This window comes from Phallusia mammillata, chromosome 7 (genome assembly GCF_965637545.1).
Source record: "Phallusia mammillata chromosome 7, kaPhaMamm4.hap1.1, whole genome shotgun sequence".
Taxonomy (NCBI): domain Eukaryota; kingdom Metazoa; phylum Chordata; class Ascidiacea; order Phlebobranchia; family Ascidiidae; genus Phallusia; species Phallusia mammillata.
The window spans coordinates 11,742,609-11,753,807 of record NC_137258.1 but is presented as its reverse complement, the minus strand read 5'-3'; the positions used below and the strand labels follow the sequence as shown (position 1 = coordinate 11,753,807).

The 11,199-nt window shown below is 37.3% G+C and overlaps 2 protein-coding genes across 4 annotated transcripts; one reads left to right on the top strand and one right to left on the bottom strand.

Moving 5' to 3' along the window:
* Window positions 1-2,677: 2,677 nt before the first annotated feature.
* On the bottom strand, window positions 2,678-4,853 carry LOC145237159 (hydroxylysine kinase-like). 3 transcript variants are annotated; one of them, XM_080099922.1, is made up of 7 exons: window positions 4,507-4,852; window positions 4,174-4,284; window positions 3,896-4,038; window positions 3,665-3,836; window positions 3,507-3,578; window positions 3,035-3,289; window positions 2,678-2,967 (listed from the first exon to the last, which is right to left on the bottom strand). In XM_080099922.1, coding segments are annotated over exons 1-7 (927 nt in total). In that variant the 5' UTR covers window positions 4,679-4,852; the 3' UTR covers window positions 2,678-2,965. The 3 variants fall into 3 exon arrangements, with proteins under 3 accessions (XP_079956048.1, XP_079956047.1, XP_079956046.1); XM_080099921.1 differs by having other exon boundaries at window positions 2,678-3,244; window positions 4,507-4,853; XM_080099920.1 differs by having other exon boundaries at window positions 2,678-3,289.
* Window positions 4,854-7,373: 2,520 nt separating this feature from the next.
* LOC145237158 (translation initiation factor eIF2B subunit beta-like) lies at window positions 7,374-11,116 on the top strand. Its single transcript, XM_080099919.1, has 7 exons — window positions 7,374-7,846; window positions 8,329-8,491; window positions 8,953-9,062; window positions 9,149-9,283; window positions 9,480-9,575; window positions 9,691-9,869; window positions 10,636-11,116. The coding sequence occupies exons 1-7, from the start codon at window positions 7,703-7,705 to the stop codon at window positions 10,835-10,837; spliced, it is 1,029 nt and encodes a 342-aa protein (XP_079956045.1). The 5' UTR covers window positions 7,374-7,702; the 3' UTR covers window positions 10,838-11,116.
* Window positions 11,117-11,199: the final 83 nt, after the last annotated feature.

Genomic DNA, 11,199 nt, shown 5'->3' with positions numbered 1-11,199 from the left:
CTGCACACAACCTCTTTGCAATGGTTTGCAATTAGCCCTCTGCCCGCAGATTGCATACGTGTTCCATTAGCATCGCCAGTACAGTGGTGCCCACGGATGAGTTACTTTGTGTAACGCAGTGGTTTTCAAACCTTTTCCTTATTTTTTCAAAACGGTCACTTTACCATTATTTCGAGGGCTCGCGGTCTCTTAGCTGGAATGGGTATTTCAGAAAAACGAAAGTTGATTGCAGGATTTTAGTTATTTATGCAAAATTGCGCATAACAATGATCCAAAGACAGCAACATCACAGACAAGACAAAAAAGCATCACGATTGTGCGCGAGAAATTGCATTTTTGATAGTTGTCATTCAATAAAGGCTATTGTTTAGCAATGGAGACAGGCGACTCTAAATTCTAATTTTATTTATACTTATTCAGTGACCCAAATAAGAATATAGAATTACTTCAACCGCTTCGCGGTCCCCCTCAAATTGCCTCACGGACCCCTCACGGACCGCGGACCCCATTTTGAGAACCGCTGGTGTAACGCATACGTTGGCTTAGCCTTAACAAATCCGTTATTTGTACAATGGTAAACTTGATACTAAAATGGTTGAGTCGCAAAAAAACTTGTACACTCGAGGCTCTCTACTGAACTTTATATTACACAGTTTGCTATTCACACGGAAATAGGACAATATTTGACACATACACATGTAGGCTATTAACCTGCAGTATCATATGAGCTTGTAGCTCATTGGGTCGGCCTTTTAGTGCTGTTCTAAGTAAGGCGTACACGAAAGCCTATAATGCGTATGATAAAATCTGCCTGCTGCTTTTACTTTTATTCAAATCACTTCACAAATCACTTTTACACACAAAAATATTGTCACGCGAAACCATTGCCGTTTGACATAACATTCAAGTTTATCGACCTCTCTACAATTACAGCCTTCTAAGTGTTTTGGAGACTCGTGTTGTAGAACTGTTTTTATCTTGTGGTGGTACCTGCGGGTTTTTTGTAATTAGAAACCTAAAAGCTAGCCTTGGGCGATAGTCGTTTTTTTTCGGATTAGCGCACTTGCAGCTTTATTATTAGTGTAGTTTGATTTTGCGATGTTTTCCAAACTTTTTAAATAATATTTTATTAACAACTGAACTTTTTTTAGTCCAACATACCCTGAAAGCTAAAGACCGCGACAAATCGAACAACCAGATAACCTAATGCTTGACTGTGTTCAACAACAAGTTTCCGATAGAGCTACTATAGCATAAGAACTCACGGTACAGGCCTGCTAATTGGCCCACCAGAGCATGAGCGTTTGCAATGGTAATAATTGCTGAATTAGCAAATTACTGACTTAACAATTATTGCCATTGCAAACGCCTATGCTCCGTTGTGCCACCAACCGGAAACTAGCATGCCGGTGCCGTGAGTTCTTAGGTCAGTCCCTCTATCAAGAATTCGCAGCATACAAAATTAAATACCGACACATGCCGTACAGCAGGGGTCGGCAACCCTTTTTCTACTGCGGACCGTTTTTGAAGCTGAAATTTTATCGCGGTCCGGCCTTCAAAAAAATACAAATATTTAGCGGACCGGTACCGGGCCGCGGACCGGCGGTTGCCGACCACTGCCGTAAAGGGCATACTTTTTAAAATAACCGTGAGCCTGGGATAGGGTTAGGAACTAAATTTAATGTTAGAAACGAAAATTTTGTATTATAAAACTCTTACTTCAACCCGAATACCGAACCGTCAGCATTTTCACGAATTTGCTTCATAACATATTCGAAAATGCTCTTTGCGCTATCCATCGCTATTTATCACACTTTGTTTAATGTTAGTTCTTACGTTGGTATAATTTCCCAAGTTTCTCATGAATTTGATTGATTGTAATAATTCCACTGTTCCTTGCAACAGTGCACATTTGTTTCGCTACTATAGCTCGAACTGAACCTTGGTATGTTGATAAAATAGAGGAAGAGATTTGTGAAATGTTATGTCGACCATATCAGAAAAAGGTTAAGTGGCACTGGTAGACACAATTTAGTGGTAAGTTAACTCTTGTAGAAACTTTTTGCAAACGCCTGCTGTTTACTTAAGCCAATAATTTGTGCTTTCCAAATATCATTAAGGTTGTAAACCTCAAAAACAAATCGTAGTAATAACTAACATCAAATATGACGGACAGTCCGTCACGGACTTACACTTGGGTAATAGTGTGAAGATGTTGCTTAATTGCAATATTCAAAGATTTACAAATGAGGTTTAACGCACAAGTTTCCAGTTAATGCCCAATACATTTCTGTTGGTATGTATTCTTTCGTATGTTTTTTTCAAAAAAAACTTTTGATGCCTGCAAGGACGTCGATAACTTCTACACAAAATTCGTTCGATGCACCATATCTGACGTTCTGTTCTGAAGAAGGCTATCGAAGGGGCAAATGAGACTAAGTTTAAAAGCGCCGCGGATTATTCGGATAAGCAAGTTAAGCGAATAATCTTGTACTGATATCCCTTTGCTCTACTGGCCAATCTAATTAAACCCTAAAAACCCTTTTTCCTGCACATTTTTAGCAGAAGTCTGATTTAGACAAACAACTAGCAAGTCATGGTAATGGAAGGGCCAAATTGACTATATGTCCTAACGACATACCAAACTTTCTGCCAAAAAATCCATTTCACAGTACACAATTTGAAGATATGAATTTATTTTTATTTTTTATGCGACAATGTGCATAGCAGTACACAAACAAGTGTCAAAAGTATTTATGATTAATGGTTGTTAGAAAAATCAGGTTTAACCCATGGCTTGTGTCTTCTTTACCCGAAGAAACATTTTTGTGTTATTTATATGGAGTGAACGGAATTTTATGCCTACAAACGTATGCGACCAAGACGGTACCTTCCACCTAATTTCACATAATAGTCAGATGGGAAGCACTCGTTCAACTGATGGTCCACAATTCATGAATCTGTTTTCTGCTTATGGAAGACAGCGTTGTTAAAATTTCTGAACATGGTTTTACCGTTTGCATTACTAAATCACATTTTTCGGGCTTTAAATTCATCAGGTGAGTTCCGATGGAAATATTCTGAGCAAATCGTGCGGCAACAACGAGATCTAAAACTTCTATTTCATCTCGATTTAATGGTAATACGTTAATGTATCCTTGGTATGCATGTTTCGCAGCCTCGTGTATATCAAAGTTAGAGCTTTGAGCTTTTTCCATCATGTCAGCGATGAACGTCCCCGCATCTACGACATAGTGACTCATACAACAGTCGCCAAAGTCAATCACACCTGACAGTAAAACGAGGCAAGAGAAATTATAAACATAAGTTAGATGTGTACAAATTTGATAAATATTAAACATTCTAACAGTTCTAATTTTACCTAAAAGGAATCAAACCACTAACAGAAAGGGGGCAGAATGAAAACAATATGTGTCCGAATAATGACAAGTAAAAGCAATTTAAGGCGTCGATTTGGTATTTTACATATATTTTTTAAATCCTACCTGTAAGTTTCCAACCACTACCATTGGGCGAAATAATAAAGTTGCAGGCATTCCCATCCGCATGGATAAAACCTGCGCAAAACAGAATCTGTAGCATTGCTACAATGACATAAAATTTGACACTAAACATGGTTTAGCATTAACGTGCAAAACCTTACCTGCTTGAAAACTAAAAAGTTTTGGAACAACCATAGTTTCAAACGTATGTATTGCGTTTTGGCAATGTTCACGAATTTGATCGCTTAATTCCGCAAGATATGGCCTGTAAATATCAACTTGTAACAAATTCCATTCGGATTTCGGCCTGCTAAGATGCGAAAAATCTTCACCCTGCAAAATCAAGCATGTGGTAATTTAAGTTTCTTGGTCCTAAATTCCTCTTTTACGACCTTAAAATGACGAGCAATAGCGGCAAGTTTTTGACCACATTTAAAAATCAGGTCCATCATTTCTTTTTGGCTACATATGATGTCATCCAATACTGATCCCTGCAAAAACGTCTGAAGAACCAAAAACGAAGGTTTGGATTTTCCTATGGTAAATATAAGTTATAATTCATGTCAATTTTGAACGAGAAATATTTACATCAGATAAATCCACTTCTATTGGGATCATATCTATTACAAAAAATGCACAGTATTTAATAGCATCCTAAGCAAATATTTACCAATTGGGTACAAAGTTGATGTAGATCCATCTTTTTTCTTAATCCAAACAGGCACGCTAAACCCTGCGTTGGCTAGTCGTATCATAACGTCTCCTATTGCTTCTTGTGTACCTGCAAAGATGGAGTCTGTTCAGCACTGGCGACCTAAATTTTTCTGAAGGTTTATGGATAAAAAATTCAGCCTCAGATTGCTAAGAAGGAATACGATTAAAAACCACTGCACTAATCCCAGCACACACTACTACTGGTGATCGTTCTTCACTAAGGGCTATAAACACCCCAAGAATGTAAATTATTGAATTTTCGGGCAATTCGATTTATTTTTGAACTTACGTATTTCTTCATCATCTTTCATGGTAATCGCTTTCAACAAATATGTTTTTTCCATATCCGTGGTCAAGATGTAGATTTCGTCGTCGTAACTTGTAACTTTTTTCATAAACTTGACGTTGATATTGTAATATAATCTAACAAACAAACCTACATCGAAAACCGTATCCTCCATGGCTTATTAAGATGCAAAGGTGAGTGTCTCTTGATTTTTTTTGAACCGAGCCGAATAGTCGTTATTTAGGGCCGTACAACAAACTACCAACAAAACTTCACCAGGATCAAAATTTGGAATATTGCACATGACAAAACCTGTCAAACGAAGGAAAGGATAAAATGTTTTAAAAATTTATATTGAAAACAATTCAGCTATGTTGTCAACATTTTTGAATAACAGCTTAGCATTTGTGGGCATGTCTAAAATACGGGAATACGGAACGACGGAAATCGAGGTCTAAAAGACGGGAATACAGGACGACGGAAATTAAGGTCTAAAAGACGGGAGAAGCGGGACTACGGAAAAGCGCATATTCAACATGTCTAATATACGGGACTGCGCGGAAGTTCAAAAAGAGTTCTTATAGCGTTAGACGGGACCACAGAAAAGCGTTTGTTAGACATGACCAAAAGACGGGGCTGGGTGAAAGTTTAAAAACAGTTCTTGTAGCGTTAGACGGGACTACGGAAAAGCGTTCGTTAGATATAACCAAAATACGGGACTGGGTGAACGTTCACATATAGTTCGTATTGCGTTAGACTGGAGTGCGGAAAAGCGTGCGTTGACATGACTGAAAGACGAGACAGGGTGAAAGTTCAAAACGAGTCTTATAGCGTTAGACGGGACTAGGGAAAAGCGTTTGTTAGACATGACAAGAAGACGGGACTGGGTGAAAGTGCTTTCACCTGGCACTTCTAGTTTCTCCGTTTCCAACCCCTTCAAAGACATCTAAATTATTTTTCCATAGTAAACAACATTCCCCTGGCAAAAACTGGTGCGTCAAAAAACTCGTAACTGCCTTTCCAGCACCGATGCGACAGTTGAAAACGTCATAAAATAGTCCAAAAATGAACTTATTTTGCGGTTGAGAAGGTTGAAAAGCATTGGAGTTCTAACTGTCCAATATTTCCGCACGTTTTTTAAACAAACAAGAAGTATTTCGAAAATCGGGATTATTGTTCGAGAAAAAAGAGGTTCAAACCCAAGTTTAAACGGAAAATTATTACCATTGTTCAAACGCAAATATAGACCAGTGGTCGCGTAAGAGTCTGTGGGCTACTTGGTATATTACTCGGCCATAAATTAGACTTTCACAATGCAGGTCCCCCCATTGATACGTCGATCAATCACAAACCAGTGGTACTCCCGTTTTTCGCGTATCGAACATGCGTCATGGAAGTGAACTTTCACCCCGTCCTGTCTTTAGGTCATGTTAAATATGCGCTTTTCAGCAGTCATATCTAACGTTAAAAGAACTATATGTCCCGTCTTTTAGTCATGTCTAACGAACGCTTTTCCCTAGTCCGGTCCGACGTTATAAGAACGAAATGATGACTTTCACCCTGTTACGTCTTTTAGTCATGTCTAACAAACGCTTTTCCATACTCCCGTCCGACGTTATAAGAACTGTTTTTGAACTTTCACCCAATCCCGTCTTTTAGTCATGTCGAACAAACGCTTTTCCGTAGTCCCGTCCGACGTTATGAACTGTTTTTGACCTTTTATCCGGTCTCGTCTTTTAGTCGTGTTGAATATACGCTTTTCCGTAGTCCCGTCTGCGATATAAGAACTATGTGTGTACTTTTACCCAGTTGCGTCTTTTGGTCAGTCTAACGAACGCTTTTCCGTAGTCCAGTCTAACGCTATGTGAAATTTCACCCAGTCCCTTCTATTAGTCATGTTGAATATGCGCTTTTCCGTAGTCCCGCCTCTCCCGTCTTTTAGTTTGGCACTTTTACCGTATGTCCCGAGCCCCGTCTTTTAGACCTCGATTTACATATTTCCGTCGTCCCGCATTCCCCTATTTTAGACATGTCCATTAGTGGATTCAAATATAGGATTTGCCCCCCGTCACGGTTAAATTACGAAAAAAGCACATACCAAACGTATTTTTGCTAGAATTGAATTTCTTCAAAACATTATTTTTAAAATCTAAAGTCAATTTGTGTCATGTAATTGGTTAAATGCCTATTTAATTTAACACCAGATAAAGTGGTCATGTGGACCACTCCAAAGTGTCATCATGGACCACCATCTAATGTCTCAGAGTGTTAGTTCTATTTTGTTCTATCATGAAAATATGATAACATCTTTGCTGTTGTTGTTGATAAACATCATTGGCAACATCAATATAATTTGGTGAGACTAAATTCGACCTTATTGTAACAAACTGAACAGTTCATACAAGCATATTTGATCAATCACATACAAACTTATCAGCAGAACCAACCAGCTGTATTACACTTACAAAACTTTACAAGCAAGAAAAAGTGAAACATGACAATTAAGCTACAACAAGCACGATGAAGAGCAAGATGGCAACAACACCATAGCTGTCCTTCGTCAATCTCAAGCTGTGACTCTGACTCAGAGATTTAAACTGTGCTTGCCACGGTGACTCTGCCAGTTGGCAAACAAAAAAGTTTGCCCAAGCCATGCCACATCACTCAAGTGATTTACTTTTTTTGTATGACTGTGTTGCTCGCTTGCTTCTGTTATCCAGCTGTATTAGAATGTATCAAAACAAACGCAACACCGGGCACAGAAAAGAGGAGGGGAATAATAGATAAGACGTAAAACCTAAAAAAGTAGAACTGGCATACTCCCCATACACCGGTGGGTGCCGTGAAGAAGTTTCAAAGAAATAGGGGAAGTCCCATTCGTTTTATTTCGTGTCCAATATTTTTGCCATTTGACCAAAATTTTCACGTCCAGAATTCCCACTTTCTTATTTTCTTTCGCGTTGCAGAGGGTACGGAACGTTAAGATAAGTTAACGTGGACCGGGTGCATTTGACCATAGATTACTTATAGTATTCTATGATTTGATCATTCGGCTCGTTCCGTTTAAAAGCACCGTTTCGGATGACTTCATCTATACTTCACACTTGACTGCGTAGCGTGTGAAAACACATTTCACTGTGTTCATGTGTTGTTTTGGTAAATTAAATGTTTCCCAGTTATACCTGATTTTTAAGCCACGATGGAACAGTTTTTGTTGGATTTGAAGCGCGAAAAGTATAACGGCTCCTACGATTTGGCCTACAAAACCATCAATCACTTGCGCAAGATTATAACTCAAACAAGATGGGCCAACGCCAATGAATTAATGGCAATTATTAGAGAAGTAAGTTACTGCTTTTGCTTTGGACTGTTTCTTGCAACGTTTTATTTTGATGTGGGTATTTTGTTACCTTTCCATGTTCTATAAGTTATTACTATTTCAATGGTGTAATTAGAGGTCTGTTAGAATGATTGAATATAGTGCACTTACAGTGAAATAATTGCTGTAATAAGCAAACCTTGTTATTATAATAATAGGTAGGCCATATTGCAAATTGTTAGATCATATTAAGCACCATAATTTAGGGAGATGAAATGAACAAATAAAATTTGTTTTGTTTCTTCTCTGTCTACAATTTAACTTAAGTTGAACCAACTAATAGTTACAGTAATCACATATTAAGAACTATATACATAAATTCCAATCCTACATAGAAAAACAATAAATTTGTAATGTTTAAAACAAAGCAAACTCAGCACACAATGCATATATTACCATTTTTCAAAAACTCCTTCATAACAATGCCACTAAATTTTTGACCGTAGGCTGGAAAAAGAATGGTTTCTGCCCAGCCATCTGAGTATGTGATTGGAAATATGGTGCGGAGAGTTCTAAAAATAATCAGGGAAGAATATGTCAGAATACAAGGAGAATCAGAAGAGTCTGTAAATAAAGGATCACTTCATAAAATGGTCACCTCTGATCAAGGTTTATTCCTATTCGTGGATTTCACTCATTTTTTTGTCCTTGAGTTCATGAACCCCCTTTTGCCATGAATTGTTTGATGGGTGTGAATTAAACTTTTACAGCTGTTAGCTATATTCATGCAGATGTACATCTGTTTTGGTTGATTTAATAAACCTATTAATTATGGGTTAATCCACAAAATAGGTTTTTAATTGTGAATGTGCAAAATGCCTGTGGCAAATGACAGTTAATGCCTTATGAGCATTAGTGCTAATGCCGGATAATGGTTGTAGCTAAATGCCTTTTTTCAACAATGGCTGACTGTGGCTAAATTTACAGGATTGTAGTTTGGGTTTTATTGGGGCGGTTGCAATATATATGTGTTAAGCCACTATCCTTGTTTGTTAATTACACATAAACAACTTTAACATGGGGCTTTGTTTATGCAGCACTGTGTGAGGCTTTAATATTATTTTTCAAAGATTTTCAAGATTTTAACACCCCACTTAAAGAACTAAAGACAATAGTAATGGAAGCTGTAAATGAGTACATTGATGAAATGGAAGCTTCAATACACAACATTGCTGCACAAGTTTGTGAACAATCATTTATTATTTTTTCAAAAACGTTTTGTCCACAACAGGTGTCCTTATTTTAAATTACTATTTTTGTTTCAAGGCAGTCGAACACATTCACTCGGACGAGGTAATACTAACTGTAGGAAAGTCCAGGACAGTTGAGGCATTTTTAAAACAAGCTGCAAAAAAGAGAAAGTTTCATGTAATTGTTGTGGAGGGAGCACCACTCTATCATGTATGGTTATTTTGTCATAAAATTAATATTGTTCAACATAAAAGTGTTGCTTATCCGGCAAATATATATTCCCTTATAATATGATACTCAGTCCTGATCTGTTATTCAATTCAATGTAAACTTGTTCACACATTAAAAAGGAAAGCAGGATATATCGACCTGTATTACCTAAAATAAACCACAGTCTACTTAACAGGGACATGAACTTGCAAAGTCATTAGCATCCAAAAAAATTGAAACAACAGTTGTTACAGACTCTGCAGTTTTCGCAATGATGTCCAGAGTAAACAAGGTACCAGAAACATTTACCATTTTATAATCCAAACCATGTTGCCAGTAAGTGTAGTATACTAATGTAATATTTTTCTCTGGCGTGTATGTTATAACAGTATCTTAAATTTTGTTAGGTAATCATTGGGACTCACTCAGTACTTGCTAATGGTGGTCTGAAAGCTGTAAATGGTGCTCATATGGTGGCATTAGCAGCAAGGCAACATGCAGTACCTGTTATTGTTCTGGGTGCTATGTTTAAACTGTGTCTTTTACACCATTCAGCATTAGGTGGCAATGAGGCAAGCTTTAACAGGTGAGTTGTTGGTAGTTTTACAAAGCTACTTACTTAAAGCAAACAGTCATTTTATTACACTGAAGTTGCAGTGTGGCTGTGTAAGTTAAATTTTTAAATGATTTGTTGTCTAATCTTACTTTTTCTAAAATAGCACTAATAGCCTGCAGTACACTTACCACTAGGGCTAAATTGGTTACTTGAAATGGGTTTTGACTTAAAAATGAGTTATGGGTTGATATTGCAATGTATTACCTAAATCAAGATCTGCCAACTCCGACAGAGTGTGACCAGTGAATCATTTGTCAAAATAAGATTTACTGTAAACCTGTACATTGAACTATTTTTCTGATCTTGCAGAAAATACCCCTTAAATTTTCATTATTTTTGGAAGCAATTAGTTTAAATAAGATAAACAAAAATATTCTTGGCGTTTTGACACCACAAATGCTTTTCTACGACATAACCATGGTGGTTGCTGATATAATATTAAAAGCAATAATTGAACAACTGTACATGTCCGAATGGGGTGAACTCAACCAGTTGGAGGCACTGGAGTAAAAATACAACATAAATGTAGTATTAACCTCTAACTGACAACATGTTTTGACTGAATTTTGTGTTTTATGAGGGATACAACATTTGTAGTGTACAAATCACAAATAAGAAGCCATTGATGATAGCTTTTTCGTTTCATAAATATGTATCATGACATTTACCCTAAACAACTGGCATTGGTCTACAACTCAAGCAATACATTTATGTGTGCCCCTATTTTGTTTCTTAGGCTTTCTTCACCACAAGAAGTAATGGATCATTATGAAGGAGGCACTGAGATTTTAAGTGATGTGCAAATTTACTGTCCAACTTTCGATTACGTGCCTCCAGAGCTCGTTACTCTGTTTATCTCCAATATTGGTGGAAATGCACCTTCGTACATGTATCGCTTATTGAGTGAACTTTATCATCCAGATGATCATGAATTGTGATATATATGTGTGGGGGTTTTCCAACGAAGAAATATGAACTCCGTTTCAGAATTAGTGCTGGAGGACAATGTGTGCATGGAAAGGGATGTAATAAGATGAACCCAGCAATAACTTGCACTGAACTACAAGATTTATTTAACTTTTAACGCAGCCTAAATTGACCTCTTGCATTTTCTTCAGTACAAGATACAATTTTTCGCATGTCGAGGAAAAGTTATAAATGTGATTACAAAAAAAAGCCTTCACATTTCTAGCAATAAACTACTGTTGTTGGTGTGACGTCCATAGTACAGCTGAACTTAACAGTGCAGGTGTTTTTTCATTGTTGGGTCCATCAGCATTGAATATGGATTGAACTTTTG